General features: G+C 39.5%; 1 protein-coding gene across 5 annotated transcripts in view; it reads right to left on the bottom strand.

The window, feature by feature from the left end:
• Positions 1-6870: 6870 nt before the first annotated feature.
• ZNF143 (zinc finger protein 143) overlaps positions 6871-20733 on the bottom strand; it is a 39322-nt gene continuing 25459 nt past the window's right edge. For 4 of the 5 annotated variants that reach the window (XM_017727373.1, XM_017727372.1, XM_017727375.1 and 1 more), the window contains exons 10-16: positions 18952-19077; positions 15809-15988; positions 14485-14712; positions 13074-13222; positions 11563-11724; positions 10617-10763; positions 6878-8842 (exon numbers count right to left, since the gene is read on the bottom strand). In XM_017727373.1, the coding sequence (XP_017582862.1) occupies positions 8759-8842; positions 10617-10763; positions 11563-11724; positions 13074-13222; positions 14485-14712; positions 15809-15988; positions 18952-19077 (1076 nt within the window). In that variant the 3' untranslated portion in view covers positions 6878-8758. Of the gene's footprint in view, positions 8843-10616; positions 10764-11562; positions 11725-13073; positions 13223-14484; positions 14713-15808; positions 15989-18951; positions 19078-20733 lie in introns of all 5 variants that reach the window. The other variant, XM_017727374.1, reaches the window with a different exon arrangement.

Raw genomic sequence — 20733 nt, 5'->3', positions numbered from 1 at the left:
GGACATCGCCCTGGGAGCTCCGGGACAGCGCGCCGCCCTGCGAGGGTGCCGCTCCCCGCTCCCTTGCAACGTGGTCTTGCTCCCGTTGGGTTGCTAGAACTGAGCGCGCAAAAATCTCAATAATAATAATACAGTATTTAATACATAATGATAATATAATAGCAGTACCTTCTGCACCAGTTTAAGATGCCTTTTTTCTTTTTTTAAGCACAACCGAACAGATTAGTGTATTTCCAATAGCTTGATGCGCCTGGTTTCAAGGGCAGCGGAGCGCAGGAGCCTCAGCGCAGCCCGTGCTATTCGCTCCCATAAGACACTTCCAAAGGGACTCAGTCCCAGCGCACCAAAAGCGATGGATGACGGATGCTGTTTTATCAGACGCGTCTCCCTACAGGTGCCACCACTTCGCCTCTTGGCTTCGTTTTTCGTCTGGTAACACCCAACAAATAAACCTGTCCTTCTCTCTTCGGAACTAAATCGCCTTAAAACGAACCCCTTGGGTAACAAAGCACATGAAGAAATACGGGTTTTTTCCTGACACTGGAGCCCCAAAGAACCCAAAACAAGCCAGAGTTCCTCTCTGCTTCCCCAGGCTCTCCAGGCACGCACACCATTCATTCCCTGGACATGGAGGCAGTGCCAGGATCCACCTCTCAGAGCTGAACGCACTGGGATGCTCGGACGCTCAGCACAGCCTCTCCGGCCTGTCCCCAAAGCTCCCCGTCCTTGCCCGGCAGACAAATCCTCATGAGCTGTCCATGGCACCCTCCTATGAGAGCAGAACCTCAGCCCCCACAGGGATGTCAGTGTCCTGTACTCCACTTCTGCTACCCATTCCTCCTTTTTTAACCTCTTCCATCTGAAATACCCCTTTCTTTGCAGGGAGCTGTCCTGTTTTCAGAACAAGCAGTGAAAAGCCACATGAACACAAGTTTTGAGATTAGCATTTTGGAGAAAGCTGAAAACAGGTTTCAGAAAACTGAAAGTAGCCAACATAACCTATGAAAATGGGACAGAGATAGGGCTACATCAAGCCAAGTGTAAACACCCTTGGTGTGCAATAATTTAGGATCACAATAATATCCCATTTAAATTCTTTTTTTTTTTGAGATGCACTGTATAGCAAGTACTAACTGAAGCATTCAAGTTTTAGAACAGATGATGTAAGAGAAAGCTATTTAAAAATACTGTCTCCACCTCTTTCTCAGTTCAGAGTCCACAGAGGGAGACGCGAAGCAATTCTTATAAAGTGACTCAAAACTTCCCAGCCGCTATCTGTGGCTTGCTTCAGTCATATATGAAGTTTCCTTTCCTTCGGAAAAGTTTAAAGACTCTAAACTTTCAATAAATCCCTCCCCCTGTAATGTCAAAGCTGCAGTTTCCTGCCCAAACTCAGCCTAATACAAGTGATGCTTTCTGGAGTCTACAAACCCAGGTATTTGGTGACAGCAAGTGGCAAACTGAAGTTCAGAAGCCCTGTTTTAATTGAGTTTAACCAATGAAATACTAATCACTGGAACAGTTTAGTAGGACAAAATCAAGTGGAACAATTCAGAGTTTGTACAGAGAAGAGAGCATTTCTGAAGAGAAGACAGGAGAGGAAAGGAAAAAAGGAAGAGAGAAATAAGGAAACAACAGTAACACAATGATTTTAGAAGAAAATTTATTTCCAATCTGAAAGCAATTAAGAAAGGGAAGTACTGAATAAATATGTAGCTAACAAAATACACAGCTGCTATGTAAGGATTCACAGGCTCTACGTACGTGCTGCTCTGAACTTGCATCAGTTGTGCTTTTGCTGCAGGTCTGACAGGACCATGAACAGTTGTGTTGAAGAGATGATTTTTGCCCAGACTGAGTGTGGGACTCTGCTTCCCTGTGCTCTGTGACACCTGTCATTAGCATGAGGAGCCCGAGGAGCAGCCTGGCTAAAGAGCCCGGCAGAGCCAATTCCCTCGCAGAGAGCACTTGAGCAATGGACATCACCACAGGAGGAAGAAGCTGAGTGAGGAGGAGCTCTGCAGGTTCTGTCACACTCTCCGAGCCAAATCATCCCAAATTCTCTGAAGCTGATTAAATTGCACCTTTGAGCCGCTACAGATCTTGCAGACTTAAGCCTTGATTCTTCAAATAGATGTAACAGCACACAAACTGATGTCTAGGCAGTGCCTGACTGATACTCCTACAAATTTGGGTGGTTTAACAGTTTTCAGGATATATTTGCAAAATTGGTTTTTCTTTTTATAATACTTGTTTTTATGGTGCACTAAAGATTTTGCTACCAGAAATACTTATCTGGGGCAGCACACACTCACAGGCAAACAGCTGCTTTTAACTAGGAGTTTTCAAGCTCAATGAAACCATTGTTTCCAACTTTTGTGGGTAGCAGGGGAAGTCAAATAATGATGAATGGGGAAGAAATAGAACAATGGCCAATTTGTCTGGCTGTCAGAACTGCCAGAGAAGTGGCATTGCCATCTTGTCAGGATTCCTGCACTTGCAAGCTCATCTGGAATCCTCCAAAACCACTTCCATCAAATTGGAAGAGTTCTGCCAAAATCTGTCTGAAACCCATTCTACATCAGCCAGCATAATTCACCTTATTATGAGAGTTCACCTTATCCTGAGAGGCGTAAAAGGAGTGAAAAAGCAGAAGAGGAAGAAGGCCAAGTTGCTTTTATGAAAAACAGAAACACTACAGCCACCCGTGCCAAGGCTGTTGGTGGAGAACTGAGAGCAGAGATAGATCTTTGCTGTTTTCCCAGCTTTTATCTTGGTTTTCAGCAGGTACCCAGGGACCAGTGTGCTTATCACCAGTGCCAGTGATGGCATTCCAGTGTTAACACAAGACTTGGCATATACAGGGACAACGGGTCTCAGTGGGCGTGTGCCAACTGGGAGACATTGTCTCTGGGCCACTGACAGCCTAAAGGTGAGCAGTTTAAAGATTATTTTATCTGGGGTTGTGCTGCTAACAGCTGCTGTTAGCTGGCAACCTCTTTCTCTTCAATTACAAGGTCCAGAGTTAAACAAGTTTCCCATCAAAAATGGACTTTGTATATCCAAAGACATGCCAATAGCTGATGCTGTCAGTCCTTGTTCTCTTTTTAGTCTATAGTCTACACGCAGGGAGAACATTTCTCAGGGATGTATTCACCCAGGAACTCTAAATAATAACAGCAAGAGAACAAGGTAGAGAATAGAAAGGGGAATTTGACAGCATCACAGTTTCTACAAAGTAAAGAACAGCTTCTGGATCCAAAATCTAGGAATTTCAGGGAAGATCTGAAGGTACTCAGAAGTTAAAATGCACAAAGTACATTTAAAAAGCACAGGTTGTGCCAAGCAGTCACATACAATTCAGTCATTCTCTATGACTATGAGAGCACACACTCTGGACAGTTTTTAGTGACTCCCTTTTTGCTTGTAAGTCTGCCTCCTAACACTTGAAATCTGCTTAACAAGAAAATGGCAAAACAATCTGTTCTGAGAGTTGCATTCAGGTAAGAAATTTCCTCCAAAACATCTGAAAAGTGGAAGAGAGAATGATTGCCATGATTGAAACAGGTACAATTAAAATGTCCCACTCCTCTGTTGAGGCCAAGTTATAATGATCAGAATAGAAAGATTTTGTACCAGCAATTAAAAACCTCTAAATGTCTAACGCAGAGAAACGAAGTAGTCACTGCATTACTAATTTACCTGTATCACTAACCTGTTTTCCTTTTTCTCCTTCAGAGAAAATGCAAAACCGTAAAAGAGGTACTCTGCCTTTTTTCAAACCTACTGCTCTTCTTTTAATAATCTCTTAAGTGCATCATTTAAGGGAAGACATTTTACAAACATTTTTAGGTGTGCAGATAAAAAGATTTTTTAAAAAATCTGTCTCTTACTATCTTGAATGTATCTGTTTAAAAACAAAAAGCAGCTAATCCTGTCTGTCCCACAAACCATTGTCGCACTTTCTGATTTTTCAGTCATTACAACCTATATTCCAAGCTGAATTAGCCCTACACCAGAGAAAAAAAGCCCACTGGAGATGTAGCTTTGGACCATTGTTACACCTGCAGGAGCTTTTTACATCCATGTGGGTAGTTTCTGTTATGCCAGCAGACCTGCCAGATGTCTCTTCCTTGTCTTGCCTCACTAAGATGCCTGTTCAGAACCTCTCAGCAAATTCTAAAGAACCAAGCAGTAACATGATGGAGAGTCTAAAAGTCTCTTGAAAAATAAGTAAAAAGCAGCAGCCAATCAACCTAAAGGCTGATGACAGATTTAAACAAAAGACAGGGTTTTGACAACAACATAAGATACTTTTTTGTTATAGGAAAAGTTCCACACCATTACCTGTGCCCTGAAAGTGTAAATAGTTTGTCATTCCTTTGAGCAAAATGCTGCAGATAATTAAACAGAACAGTAATAACCCAAAGAAAATCTCTTATTGTTTCAGAACCTGAGATGGATTGGATTTAAGGGGGTCACATTTCCAGCAGAGATAAATACACAGACTGTGTAGGACCAAGTGCTCACTTGTTGATATAGCCTTCTATGTTTATTGGGATAATTGATGTAAGCTTGTATGTTGATTGGGATAATTAAAGTCTGCTTTGAATATAACCCTCAGTTAAAAAGTCTGGTATCACCCTTTTCCTGATAGTGTAAGGTGTTAACCACTTAGTGCTAACAGTGATGGCCTAATGAGATTGTTAGATTTTCCTTTGGCAAGTGAACTTCACCAGCAGAATGAAAAACAGAATCAAAGGAATGCCAAACTGATGGGATATTTTACAATACACATAACACAACAAGGAAAAACACTTGCTTCTGTGCTTCGGTTTGAGTGCAGTTTACTATCTACAACAAAAGAACTGAAATGGCTCTTGGCTTTTTGTTTTGTTGTCATAGGTGTCTATGCTTTAGAAGGTTTTTATCAATAGAGCACAGGATACTTTTGGGAAAATGGTGTTCAAATATATACTTTACAAATAAAAAAACCAGGAGTACCTTATTAGAAACAAGGGGCTGGAGTTTGATTTTACACATCTGCAAAGACAAGGCAATTTCATTCAATTTCTATCAAGACAAAATGATGCATGCTGAATAAATACATTTTTTAAAGCTTCGAACAACTGTAAATTAATAGCTGAACAGGACACAAGTTACGTGTCATTTTCAGTCTCTTAACACCTTACTGCTCAAGAAAATCGGTTTTCATGCCACCCAAGTATTAGTGCAATTTCACCTGTGCTGTTTGAAAATTAAACAGAAAATTTTACAGAAAATTTGTTTCCATTCAATGACAAACTTAAGAGTGCCCTGCTAGAGGGCACTTCTGCATCTTGGTCAGCTTAAGGTGTAGCCTCTGACAAATCTCAGCAGCTGTAGAGCTGGAGTTGCCAGAATCAGAAACACTTTGGATCAGACCCTTAGTCCACACCATCTTTCCCTGTGGCTAAATACCGATTAAATGGCTTCCTGTCCCTGGGGAGGGCTCCTTTGAGTGCACTGGGAAGAGCGCAGCAATGCAGAGGGATTTCTCTGCTACAGCACAATCCTCACAGAAACCAGCGCAGCCAGTCAGACAAATCCCGTATTTGAGGGGTTAGGAGGGTCAGGAACTAGAGCAAAGTTGAGGAGGAGCGGCCTTCCCAGCTCAGCCGTTGTTTATCAGGTCCGTGAGCGCCGTCCTTGCGTGCTGAGCAGACACCACGTGCCCGTCTCACACCCAGGATCTGCGGTATCGGTCAGCTGAGCTGGGCTTAATCACAGCAGCAGGGACGAGGGCTGTTTACAGCAGGATTTACTCTTATGAAAACTATTAGCCCTTTAGCAGTGTGTCTGGCACGATAGGTCATCAGCCTGGAGCACCGAAAATAATCCCGTCTTTTACTATCAGGAGGAGCACTACAGTAAAGCAAAGCCCACCATAGGGAAAAACGGGAGAAATACTTAAAAGGGAAAAGTTGACTGCGAGGTCTGGAGAGACTTTAGGCTTATTCTTTTATGGGGAGAATTGTATAGGCCTGGAATTCAAATACAACAGAAAAATTGTGACTGGAAATGGGGGAAGTCAGTCTGTAAGAGGCAGTGATACACTGAGCTGACTTATTTTACAGGGCTCATCTTTTACAAGTTACTTCCTTCTAGTGTGCCGAAGCATTCCCTTTGAGACAACTTTCAAGAGAGGGGCAAAACTGTGGGTGAAGTATAGAGATGTCTACTGCCAAACACACAGTCCTGTCATATTCTTTGCTTCCTCCTCCTGATAGGCTTTTTGCCAGTTTTCCTATCTATCTAACCCAGTTTTGTCCTGTCTAAACTCCCTTACAGGACCTTCCAATACCAACATGCAGCATCGGCTTACCAAAACACGTTGCTCCTTCCACTCCTGGCTGAATGGAAGCAGAAGGGGAATATCACCAAGGTCTCTCCACGCCGAAGATAAGGCAGGCCTTGCAGCTAAGACACACATAATCACCTCAGCTTCTCTTTGCACACTGAGCAGTCTAAGTCACTCTACCTTATTTATTCAGTAAGTTTTCCTTTGTAGAGGTAGCTAGCAAAACACGGAAGCACTACCTTTGACTTGGGAGTTTTGCAAGAGTAACTGGTAAGGTAACAGTCACAGAAAGAATTTTAAAAATACTACAGTTTTCCTGACTGAGCTGGTTGAGAATGAACACCTTGCAGCAAACCAACTTGTATGAAAGAGAAAGAATACTCACATTTGTACAGTGGTCAGAAAATGTCCTGGGAAATGAGAAGAAGTAAGAGCTGAAGTTATTTCTTTGCTAAGTCAAAGCCACTGTTCCAGCCACTGTTTCCAGAAACTATTAGTAATGAAATTTAAGAAAAAAAAAAAAAAAAACCTTGAACATTCATGTCAAATGATACAACTTTAATTTCTAAAAGGTGAGAAGTACTAAGAAACTGATCTAGTTGACAGGCAATTAATCCTCCTTGCATAGTACATTTATCTCCATGGGATATCAAGATTTACAACATTTCAGGAAAACTGGCACCTAAGTGAGCAAGCAACCTCAAATCCTATACAAAAGTTACAGACAACCTAAATGTTTCCAAGTTTTACTTTGTAATTTATGCAGAAAATAGCCTTTGCTTTGTGCCCATCTATCCCACAATACTGTATTCTCTCACTGCACTTTACAGTTGGCCTCCGTGCAGAAAACATAAAAGGCTGCAACCCACACTGATACAGTCATTCACAATAAACCGGCTCATTCTATTCAAACTTGGCCTTTCTGAGGTCAAATACCTCAAGGGACTTAGTTATGGACTTTATTTTTTCATGTAGGATGTGCCCTCACAATACTTGGGATTCCTTAATTAACTTTTTGTCCAGAGGATGTTCAGTCCTTCCCTTGAGAAGGCAAAAGGTGAGACTTCAGTTTCAGAAGTGCTCTTGACACTAATCTAAAATAAGCACTGAATCTTACAGGAAGCCAAAAAATTTTAACTTGCTTAACCAGTTTGCTAACAAGACGAGTAAAAACACTTCTTCATATAAAAAATTGAAAGTTACATTTTGCTGTATGTGTTAGACATATCTACAATGGATTTTCTCCTTTACAGAATGATAATTGGAGAGGAGCATTGTACTTACATCATCATTAATCCCTTTTTTCTAGTAACTTGTGTCCTGATTTTCAAAAGCACTGATTATCAGCACATCCTAGGTACTGAATGGTAGCAGCAGGCACTCAGAACTGTTGAAAATAGACTGTTAGTACTTGTACTTTTGCTGCAAATGCACCATTTGAAAATAGTTCTCTTGAAAATGGGTAACTTCACCTTCTAGTGAAAATCACCCTTGTAGTGTTTTAGAATGTCTGAAATAACTATTACCAGTATTTGCTTAATACACTATAGTGGATTACGATCAAAATTAATGTCAAAAAATTAAGTTTATGATAAATAAACTTTGGAAAAATTTATACAAGGCCGTAAATAAATAATTTGAACTTCAGTCTCAGTAAGAAGTAAAACAATACGTCACACAACAATATCATCCTATCTAAACAATACAATCTTGCTATATTTTATTGCATAATAATTTGAGAGTAACATCTTAAGTAAAATATGTAAAGAAACAAAATCATTAGATTTACTTTCTTTAATATTGAACAACCAGTTCTTTGTACATAATCCAATTTAAAGATAATATAATTAGCACTTCCAGCATTAACAGTCTGTATTTACAATGAATGAGATGGGGTAGATAATCTAAAGAGTATTCAAATCTGTATGAAACAAATCAAAATACGAAGATTTACAGTAGTAGGCTCAAAATCCAAGACTTTTCCATTGATGGAATGCAATTTAAAAAGGCTTTGTTGCCTTATTACTTGTAAGGGTTCCTGAAATGGTTATTTAAACAGCTGAAATCTTCAGTAATGCCTTCATTATTTGTACATGACAGTAAAAATTAATTCCAATACTTCTATTTTTACTTGCTTGTAGACCAGTCTGAAATCTGATGAAAAGAGAACAAGGAAGTTTACTATGTAATCCTAATTCCATATTCCTGAATACAACAGTTGGAAGTAGATGATGTCAGTCCATTCCAAGGGTTATGTACACAAAACTTAGAAAATGTTCTTCACTCTTGCATAAAATGTGTACACAGTATCAGTGAGTAGGGGACTTCAAAGTTTTTATGGGCTGTTGCTGGCATGGACCTTTGTTGGTTGAAAATAAAATACCTTTCACTCTATTGTTCTGGTAGCAGTTTTAGAAGTTAATCATCAATCCCTGGTGTTTCCCCCTGTTGTATTCTGGAGGCTATTCTAATGGCTTCTTCCAGAGACTGTTGTTCTCCAAGCTGAAACAAATGCATTGAAACAGAAATAAATCCAAAATGTTACACTTGGATAATAAATGCATCAAAAAAGATCTGAAAGCAAAGATCTAGATATCAAACAGTACTTCAGCCCAAATAAGTGTGATCAGTATTGTCACACCTCTCGTGGGTAATATATACCAGCAGCTATCTAATCAGCATGACAATTAAGATAGCTGCTGATAGGAGATTAAGCTGAGTTTCTATGTAACTACCAAATACATTTGCTTCAAAGAACTGCTGCATGATAAACACACTTCATGACCCACAAAGTAGGTCATATTTCAACTTGGCAGATATTACAAAGCTCAGACAAGGCTTGCAGAAATCACAGTGGCTGTTGCCTTACATTTTATCACTGGTAAAGCAAACAAACGTCTTCATTTTTCTTAACATTCTAACAGAAAGTCAGCTCTTTTGACACAATTTTGGGAAGGAATCCATGGAGTTTTATAATATGTTAATGGGAACGCTGAAGACAACCTCAACCTCACAAAAAAATATAAAGCTGGCCGTTAGCTATTGGCTCAGGAGAAACACGTATGAGAGTGTGAAAGGTAAAACCAGATTGTCTGAGCTAATGGAACAGTTCTAAGTACCACTTGTTATTTTTACAGTCACTGCATATCACATTCTGGAGCCACTCAAGTCAAGACCTCTGTTTTCACCTTGTTAGGGCTTCAATCGGACTATCAGGCTACTGGCTTTACCTGTATTTAGAAACCAAATGGATTCATTTATTAGGATCAAAGTACAAAAGAAAAGCCAATCAAACCCTCAGGAATAATCAATAGTATTTTCATTTTGAATTGTCTCTCTTCTAGTTGTGTATTTTAAGTTTAATTAATGTGAAGAGACTTAACCAAACGCTGCACTGCTGGTAACAGATGAGGGGCTTGTGCAGAGAGTGTCTGTTTTCCTTTCATTCAAAGGACCACTGCTGAGGGTGCAAGTTACTTTTTTTCTTGCTCTCATGCAAACAGTTGCCTTCTGACATGGTTTCTCTTACAGGCAGTTTTGATTACTGCCAACTTAGCTCAAAAGAGAGGACTTCAGAACTTCTCGACTTTCATTGCTCTTTCAAGCAGCATCTGACTTGCTATTTTCCATTTAACAAAGGGTAAAATAACAATCTCTTGTTTCTGCTCGAGGATATTAATACTATTCCTTTCAACCTGAGCTCTAAAGAGGTCTTTCATACCTAGAAACTACCTTTTCCTGACAGTGTTTGAACAATGTGAGGGACTGTTTACAGAGACTGCTTGTACTGTGCTGGCTTGGCACATAACAGAAGGTCACTACTTCCAGAGATTTCTGATTATTAATCTTTCTATATAACTGTTTGCACTACTTTGCTATTAGCATTTCAAGGCTGAAATAACAAATTTGCTAATTTTTTTAAGTTCATAGCAATTTATCCTTGAGAGTTTGGCTTAATATGTGTCAGCTCTATATGTAAAGCTGAAGGATGAACAAAAGCACTTTTTCACTGAAAACCTGTGACTCCGTGAACAACTCATTTGGCCCTCCCCCAGCCTTCCCCTTTTTTGGGAGTTCCACAAGTAGATTTGGAAAATCAGATGCTGCTTATTCCTCTTCCTAATCCTATAAATTATTTTAAATATGAGATCATATGGTTGTGGGCTATTTTTTTTTCCAGGGAAACCAAGCTTATTCAAATCATTTTGTTACCTGGCTAGGAGCCCTAGCTCTAGAAGTAAGAAACATTCCAAAAAACCATTTATCCCCATCTTACCTGTACTGCAATTTGTGTCCCATTGGATGTAGCCAACAATGTAACAGGTCTAGTTTCTGTAGTCACTAGATGGTGTCCGTGCTGCTGGTGTCCCATTTCTGAGGAGGCACTATGGAATGCTGCTAGGTCTTGGGCCACAATAGCGACCTTCAGGACAAAGGGAGAGAATCATCTGCATGACACATCTCTTCCTGCTCCTGACCTCACACCACCACTGCCTTCACAGTTACAGTCAAAGCTGGGATTGCTCATGAGCATAACTGTACTGTGCAAAAGAAAATTGCCGTAACTGTGTTCTCTAAGTTACCAACTAGCTCTTAAAATATAAATATCCTCAGGACTGCAGCAATTCAATAAATGCACCTAAGACCTGTGATTATCTACACAGGGATTAATAACTATCTTCATTTGCATGTGGTGCAATTTTAGAACAGCAGAATGCATTTTAACTTAGAGATTATATCATCATATTTGGACTAAAAAGTTAGCTGTTTTATCTGTATATTAAAATCCAACCCAGAGATATATGCTTACACAAATGTTTCCCATCTGCCAAATAAATTACAGTCCCATAATATTAACCACTGAAATTACAGTTCATACTGGATTCTAGTCTTAGTTATGCCACTCATTTACCATGTGACTTCGGGGAAAATGCTTGGCATTTCTAGATCTTATTTTACATACACCTAAATGAAATTATTGGACTGGTACCTCAGAAATTTTTTTTGGTGCTCAGTTGTTTTTAAAACATTCTGCCATCTGCTGATGTATAGCACTGGACTAGAACACATCAGGCACTTATGAGGGGAATGTGTTGGCCAGGTGCTGGAAAATGCTTTGCTGAGATAAATCTCCATCAATGACAGAAGTGTGATGGCTCAGGTGGCCGTTTGATACCCGCTCCTAAAGGGCCGTGACACAGGTGTGCAGGACAGTGTCTCACCTGCTGTCCCTCGGTGCCCTCTGCAGTGACCATGGCCACGGAATGTGTTCCCGCAGAGGAGATGACGGCGTCGTGGGCAGGGACTGTGATGGTGGTGCCATCTTGTGTCACCATGGTGATGGTATTGCCGATGGCCTGCATGTCTGCCTGGGATATGTTCACCTGCAACACAGAGCAGCTCCTGAGGCAAAGAAGGGTTTGATTGCTGCTCATGTCAGAGCCCTTGGTCCATGTGCCTCACTGGCTGGGCTCTAACAGTTCATGACCTTTCAGATACACTTATCTGTCTACAGAAAAGAATATGGCTCTCAGTAGTAAGAAAGAGGTTGCATACCCAATCCCAGAGTCTACAACTCCATGTTAGTCAGAGTGCATCCCAAATAACAGCATAACAGATTATCTATGCATGTGTCTTACACAGAGGTCAGTGGGATTCAAGGCGTACCACCCAACATACTTTGATCTTGATGGAAATAGTAAACAGGCCTATGAGGGCTTAGAATTTAAACCACAAATAAACAATCCATAACAAATTAATGATATAAATTACTGATGTCTCCAGTATAAATGTATTAGGGCATCAGATATACAATTTGATGTCTGATTTACAAGGTAATAAATCCCACAACTGAAGTCAAGCTGAAAGATAATTTAAATGTAAGAATTCTATGTCAAGGCTTCTGCAGGCCTTCACTTTAGAGGGTAAAAATACCAGTTACTTAGTATTCCTGCAATATCCAGAGCTGCCAATATAGCAGGCCCCTTGGATATTTCATTTCAGTCTGAATTCAGAATATATCTTTCATATGTTTCTGGTATTTCAGCTGTCCTGCCAGTTAAGATAGAAACTTTTTCCCATAAGCCTTCAATATATTGCCATAGTGAATCAAGACAGTTGTACTGAAATCCCCTTCTAAAGAAATTTCATATAAAATCCTTAAAAATATGTATCCATGAAAAACCTTAAAAAAAAAGACAGCCATAGTAATGTTCAAGTGGAAAATAGTATCAAAGCATTCCTTATCATTTAGTTTATGTTAGAAATGGTAAGAACTGCACACTACCAGCCAAACTGCTTGTAAAGGAAGCACCTGGACTGAAAAGACTTCCCACCCTCAGCCCCCCAAAGTGTGTGCAGACAAGACAATGAATATGCCCGTCAGATATTAACAGCATAATCTGGGAATTGTGAGAAACCTCAGAAACAGGCTGTATATATAACAGTTGTTAAAACAGCCCTTTGCAGAGAGACAAAGAGAACATGGAGAGCCCAAGCTTCTAACTTTGTATTAATACAGCTACATGTGTCAAAATATGTGGTTTCACTCAGGCATTCCACAGGAGGCACAACCCTAAACATATCCTGATGCAACTCCAAAGAAGCTTCTTTCCTTAAGAAACCCACATTTATCAAGACTCCTAAGTGATTTCAGAGAGCCAATGGAGAATCTGCAAACCTGTGCCTCAATTCTCAGCATGGTTTTGTCAGCCCTTGAGCACTGGTTACTTACGTGTTGGGTGCCATCCTGGGATATTAGTGCTACTTGTTGGCCTAATCCTGACTGAGTAACTGTAGCGACCTGGGCAGAAATGACATCTTCTCCCTCTACACCTGTCACGTAGGTGATCTGGGAGCCTTTGAGCACGTCTTCACCTTGACCTGTTTGATAGAAAGAAGGCAAGAGGATATTTTACATACTCTAAATGCTCCCAGGAGACCAAATTACAAGGATTAAGTCCCAGTCTAGTTTGAAGGTTTTAAACACTCCAACAAAAAAATTCAGTGGAAAGATGAGAAAAATAAAAGAAGGAAAGATACCAGAAGCAAGTCAGAAAATCCTATTTTGGGAACACGAGGCATAATCTTCTAGCAATGAGTTTAAAGACACATAAATACTACATATAAAGAAGCTACACTTTTAGTTTATAAGCAAATACTAAAATGTGACAAACATTTCTAATTTATTCATTAAATGTTAACCTCTCCATGCAAGGGACTCCATACAAACACAACTGGAAATTTTTTTTAGAAAGTTATTAATTAACAAACATACGGAAGAACACAGCAATGCCTTTGTGTGAAGATATAAGTAAGTTCATTATCTTGATAAATGTTTAACCTCAGCAAATGAATCTTATCATTCCTTTAAAGGAAGGAATAAGGATATAGCAAGTCCGCTTGAGGCATTCAGTGCAGTTTCCCACAAACGTGTAGCAAAACAACTTTTCTAACCAAAACAGTTTGTGTGGATATTTCTGATCTTCAGGAACATCTAAAAATCACAATTTGACAAGTGGTGTTTGTCCTATTACAGTATTTCCTTCAGTCTGATCCATATATTCACAGGATTCAATACTCATGACACCATGAACAGTATACTCTGAGGAGTACTGCACCACAGCAGCTCCTTTTCATCTCTGCCTCCAGGACAGTTTACAGAAACTGCTCTAAGCCACAGCAAATCCAGCCCATATCACTGTGCTGCAAAACCAGATGTTTTTTCTCAAGGCAAGAGCCTTTACTCCCACACAAAAGATTGTCACCAGCCATGGTGTTATATATACATTCTTTGAAAAATCCCGAATAAAAATCCAGCAGGTTGTAATGGGCTTAGATTCCCTCTGGTCCCTTCCCCACATTCATATTTTTAGCAGGTTTGCTGAGACTGAAACTCAAATTTCTTCCTTAACCCTGTGAGTGCTATAAATGAGTTTATTATCTGGCCAATTACTCCTGTAATTTCTGTTCTCAAGTTGCCTACCACCCTAAGAAGTCTTACAGAGAAATTAAGATATCTTTATTAAGTACTTTAGCTTTTTATCTATGCTTTAATTTCCTTGGCTATCAAAATCTCCCAGAAAAATACCATCCAGCCCATTTTTTTTTTTAACAACAAGAGACTCAAAGGCTGCAATTCTAACCTGGAGGTGGCTCAAAGAAAGCCTCTTGTTCTTCCTCAATGGGCTCTGTGTCGTTGTGTGCTGTCCGTTTGTGCATAGCAAGGGTAGAGATCTGCTTGTAGGTCTTCCCGCAGTGATTGCAGTTGTATGGTTTGGAATGAGTATGTACAACATGATGTTTGTATAAACTGGAATACTCTGTGAAACGTTTATCACAGCCAGGAACTGTACAGACATAAGGCTTCTCCCCTGCACGGGAAAACAAAAGGAATAAAGAGAACTTGATTCAGGATGCACAGGAAAAACTGCCAGCAAATGATATTTAGGGACAAACCTTCATTACCATCCTTTGACTTCAAAGGCAGCAGAGAAGCTCAACCTCACAAAGTTTATCAATGCAACCTCTAACTGTCTTTTTTTAAGAGCTACTGCCAGTACAAGTTGGGCCCATTTTCCTCCCTACCACTCCATCTAAAATATCCTTCTGATGAAGGCAGAATGGTACCGGCTGAAAGCTGCAATTTCAGTTTGTCGTTGTACTGAGAATTTTGTTCTTTATTACTGGAAGCCCCATAGTTTTCCTTGATGATCTGACATGTTGATTAGCTAGTATCATTTTTGAGTCTTTAAAGCTCTGAGGAAATCCACAGGAAGCATGTGTATAGACAATTATAGTTTCATCTAGAAGCACCTTTCATTTTAAAATCAATGAAACAAGTGTCCAAATTACCATGTAAACTAAAAATATAAACTGAGATACAAAATGCCCCTCTATGAAGTTTATCTGTTTTTCTATAAAATAGATAATGCTACCAAGCTGATATGGCTATCACTGGCTTTTAGATTTTAGAATCTTCAAATTTGTGCTTATTATTTGTGCTCACTAACCCTGAAAATCAAGTTGGATAAGTATTTTCACATCCAGTCTATAAAAAAGGAAATTTTGACCACAGTTCCAGCAGCAAGGAAAATACAGCTGGGATGAAAGGGTGACTCATAGAAGTGAGCCAAAGTTAAGCTCAGACTTGTCCTTTACTGGTATTTATTTAAGAAACAGCTCACAAGGGAGGCAAGCCCCACAATCATAATAAGGATTCAGCCCAATGTCCAGTTTAAAAGACTTTGTATCCAAACCAAAATTCTTCTGCCTTGACAGCAAGGTGGGAAATCTAACTACTTAAGTATCCTCAGCTGAGGGGAGAAGAGGCCCAAACAGAAGTACCAAGCCAAGTCATATAACATGACTATACCCAATTACAACACACCAAAACATTGTTCACAAGGAGAATGACACAGCCTCTCCCAAGCAGATTCCACCTCAAAATACAATAAATCACTCATATACCTGTGTGTATTCTCACATGATTCTTATAATTAGTTGCACTGGCAAAAGCTCTCCCACATCCTGGCTCTGTACAGTAGTAAGGCCTTTCGCCTGTATGTGTCCTGATGTGAACCTTTCTAATATTAGATGTTGTGAATGACCTGCCACATCCTTCAAAGGGACACTTGAAAGGCCTTTCACCTGAAAAAAAAAGACAAGAAAAGGTACACACACAAAAGTTATAAAAGAATGAAAATCCTAAATTACACTTAGACTGGAATGTAGGAACCTAAATCTACCTAATTCTATCTTTAAGATCCTCAGTCAGAAATACCATGAACATGCCACTGTGGAGTGTTCTAGTTTAGCCAAAACTAGCAAAATTCAGGAAAACCATACAGTCTGTAAGCTAAATTATCAAGCATTTAGATTAGGACTTTAACATGTATAGAACAGATTCAGTTGCTTGGATTAGCTGCCGCACTGCCCATAATCTAACAACTATTTAACAACCCCCCCAACTAATACATATATTATCCAAACCAAGTGTATCATACCATTGACATTTGACAATTGTTAATTCTTAAAATGAAAAAAATACCTTCATGATTTAACATATAACCAGGATAAACATGGATTAGTAAAACTTGTTATAGAAAGCACTTAACCTTAAAAAAGAACAAACTTTCTAAAGAGAAGCAGCCATGAAACTCAAGTTTCAAACCCCCAAACCGAAGCAAATCACAAATACAAATTTTAGATTAAATCTCTTTGTGTAATATAAGTTTAAGTGCAATAATTAACATCACTGCACCAAACCATTTCACTGTGAATAGTAGAAAAGGCCAACCAATAATACTCCAATAACCCTGACCTTTCAGATCTATCAAAGCACACAGAGAAGGAGAGCAAAGGGGGTTAAATTTGGAGAAATTCGAGCCACTGACAGGCTGTCCTGGTGTAATTTGCCACTTCTAGAGCCAAGTACATTGCACTGCACTGTGCTGCTTACCAAAGAGCAGAATCTGAGAGCAAGAGAGAGCAGAACACCACTACGGATACAACAATAGGTACTTAAAAATAAAAGAACAAGTCCTGATAGACAGTAATACCACGAAACTCCTAAGCAGTTCGCTCCTTGGCAGAGGAAACTACTATTCACTCCATCGGACAGCTGTTTTGGGAAGGTTTTCCAGCTTCCTGCCAAGGCAGTGTGCATTCCCCGTACACGCCTCAGTGTTGTGTTACCATGGCTCCCCTAATCCTTGCTTCAGCCAGGACCCCAAACGCGTCTGAAAGCAGCAGAGTTGCAGAGCCAACCCCACCCAACAACAGACCCTGCACCAGAAACCACAACAGATCGCTCTTAAACAATGCCCGCAGGAATGTCACCCGACCGGTCCCTGAAGGGGCCTTTTCAAATTCGAATGAACTTCCTAGCAAAGCGACCTGTTTCCAGGTGACAGAGAATTCCAACACTAGAAATGCAAAGCCTTGAAGCTCTGCCCCACTGCAGCACGAGGTACCCTCCACAGCAGCTTTTCTGATGCCAAAGTTGAGTGCCTGGGGAAGTCAGGGAGAAACCCGAGGCAAGCATTTGATGGCACTGAAAGTGAGACTTGACTCTACTCAAAGAGAGGGGGGAAAGCCACTTTTGGTTAAAATAGGCAGAAAATGAAGAAAGTGCTGACCCTGATGTACCTACTAAAGGAATGGAAAGGTTTCTGAGCCAGGAGAGAGAGTGGGAGAGCCCAGACCTGCCTCCACCGGGTGCACTGCTGCAGCTTGCACAAGGCATGAGCGCATACTGCTCCCTCCACCTGCACAAAGGAGTTGCTGCAATTTTCTCCTCATTCTTTAGCTTCCTGAAAACACTCATAAATCTAAAATAAGACACGTCTGGCCCCTGGACTGCTGGGAGATTATGATTCTATTACTGATATTGTTCAGGTGGGTAGGTTACATAGCGCTGGCTCAAGTCTTTTGTCTCAGCTGCTAAATAGAGAGAGACTAAATTACCACACAACTTCTGTGGCCATAAAGAAGTAAAGAAAACAGTCCACAGCTAATGAAGTAGTCCATACTACAGAAACCTTTCAGTTCATAGTCTGTACTGGATGCAGTGCATATCAACTGTTCTTTTCTAGAGCTGAGATGATACGTGTTCATCCTGATGTTTAATAATCAAGATAGCACTAATCCCAACAGATTGTCTTGCTCTATGGAAGTCCAAAAAAAGCAGAAATATCTTAATGTAATCCTGAGTTTTTACAATTTTTATTGCCTGTATTTACATCCCACCCCCCCAAATTATTTTTAATTTGAAAAAAATCAAAACCCCTATTTCTTTTACTTTTTCTTCTTGCCTCACTAAAATTCAGACAGTTTACTGGAAAAATTTGTCAGTGTTCTAGAAGAGACATAAATATATTTAATGGAATAGTTTAGCAAGTGATACATTGTTCTTCCTACATTTAAGGATTGTTTTTCTTTATTTTTTTTTTTAAGATCACAGGCACAAAGGAGACATTGTGCAAACTTGTTTACACGTGTGTACACCCACAGAGTTTTGCAGAGTGTAGTGTGTGCTGTCTAAAATTTGTGGCTTGGCTCTCAATTTAATGTTTTTAGACAAAATGTAAGGTTTTATTTTTTGTGTCTGTGCAAGTTTCAGTAACAGTTGGTTTTCTACGATATTTTTGTTTTTGCTGGAAGAAGAGATGGGAAATCAGGATAACAAGCTCAGAAAGTAAACCTTCATGAAGCTGGCATGCAAGTTATATTAAAGCACCAAAACTGAGGAACACTGAAGCCATTTCTGAAAGGCAAGACAGAGGTGATTGAGGAAAAGTTCCTTGTTCTGTTACGGCTGCAGATGAAACTGTAAAAGGCAGTGAGTGACTCAGTGACAATGTCAGTAAGGCACTGCTAAAAGTTAGTGCATTTGCAATAGCAGTGTGAATGCTTAAGCACTTTTTCCAAGAAAAGCATGCTGGATTTGCAGTAAATGCTTACCATGCTGAAATGCTGCTGAGCTCACTGGGCTTCAGAAAGAGAATATACACAGGCTGATTTTTTAAGTATAAAGTCACAGAATGAGGAAAGAGAAAAAACTAAAAATCCACCTAAGTGAATTAGCAAATAGTAATGCGTGCTGCTAGTACCTGTGTGGGTCCGAATGTGTTTCTGCAGGTCTCCTGAAGTCTTGAAGGATTTGGTGCAGTTCTCTTCTGTGCACCGATAAGGCTTTTCACCAGTGTGTGTTCGCACGTGACTTTTTAACCCATACCCTGGAGATCAGAAAGGATGTTACCACAGCATAAGCACAAAGTAAGGATACTCATAAACCATCACCAGCAAAAGCTGTGCTTGCCATTCCAATCAGGAATGTTGATGAGTAAAATTTACTCTTTCATTCTTCACAAGCTCTTCATTCTACCCTACAGAGCAGCAGAACTTTGGATAACAGTTTGGAAATTCTTTCATTCTTTATTTTTGAAAAAAATACACTTCCATAATGCTTCTCCTTCCCTTCAGAAGGATAAACTGCAATTATTACAATTTGGACAAATATTTATTCTGCCTTCTGAGGAAGCCATATGCTGTGCATTCCACCTAGTTTTTACTTCTTCCCACTACTGTCATCAAAATGACATTTAATTATTTGCTCATAGGAAAAGCAATACCACTAATGAAGTCAGCAGTAAAATCAGATGAGCAGTCACAGACACTTACTCTCTTTAAGATCACTTTTAGGAACTCATCATCATCAAAAACTCCACCAGTCTGAAGTGAACATTGGATCAGGCCCTCTATAAATTATTTTGCAATGAACATTTAACCAAGATGTTCCTTTCAGCACCTCTCTGAAAGGATAATGACTAAAGAAGCCTGAAACTGTCGTTTTAGAAAATTATTTTGCAATGAGCATTTAACCAAGATTTTCCTTTCAGCACCTCTCTGAAAGGATTATGACTAAAGAAGCCTGAAACTGCAGTTTTAGAAAATGAACCTGAATTTCACTTGTACCCACAAGTGATGTACACGTTTCTACAAAAAGTCTGTAAGAAAATAGCATCTGCTTTAATTTCAGAGTGTTCTCCCCAAAACAGCTGAAATTCCTATTCTTGATGCTTTTATAAGCATGAAGCACGTGAACCAAGCTGAGCACTAATTCACTTTTACATCTAAACTCAGTCTCATGATCCAGCCCAGGAGAGTTCTTAACATTTAAATCAAAGAGTATTCAGTACTTGAAAGTGAACTTTGTCCAAGGCAAAGACTGTTGAACTACAGTGATACAATAGCTCTGACCAAAAATATAGTATTTATAAACAAACAGCTGTTTAAAGCCATACACCAGTTTGTTGCAAAGGAAGAGACTATTTCATTACATAGTTTTGAAATCCCTTTACAAACTCAGGTGCAGCCCTTTAAAAGTGTGGTTGTTTCCCTTTTGACTTTTGCATCAGCATTTCTTTTGCTCATTTCTCTTCAAAGCAATTGTATTAAATGTATTAGATCAGATGAAGTTATTTTAAAAATACCTTATCTAAAAAAACAGAGCCCAACTTTTCTAAGCATTATACTAATTTACATTCAAAGTGAAAGAATAAGATTTGAAACAAGTTTTGCTCTTCCACTTATTCCATGTTTCATTCCTCATAATTGCATTTTACACAATCAAATTCAACATCAGGGAGAGCATAATTATGAGCAGAGTAATCTGTACAAATGGAGAGTTCACTTCATGACAGAAGTCACTCTGATACAAATTCAATAAAGAACACTTAAACCAGCCTCTTCTATCAAAGTTCCTTTCAAATTTAGACCAGAAGATCAGGAATCTGCCTCTAGCCTACAAGTTCAGCCTGCTGTTATCACCTCATTTAACTTTCACTATTAGTTTAATGGTAAGAAAGGCCTAATTTTTAACATTCAGTTTG

Source organism: Corvus brachyrhynchos, unplaced genomic scaffold (assembly GCF_000691975.1).
Source record: "Corvus brachyrhynchos isolate BGI_N302 unplaced genomic scaffold, ASM69197v1 scaffold542, whole genome shotgun sequence".
NCBI lineage: Eukaryota > Metazoa > Chordata > Aves > Passeriformes > Corvidae > Corvus > Corvus brachyrhynchos.
This window is presented reverse-complemented; position numbering and strand designations above follow the sequence as displayed.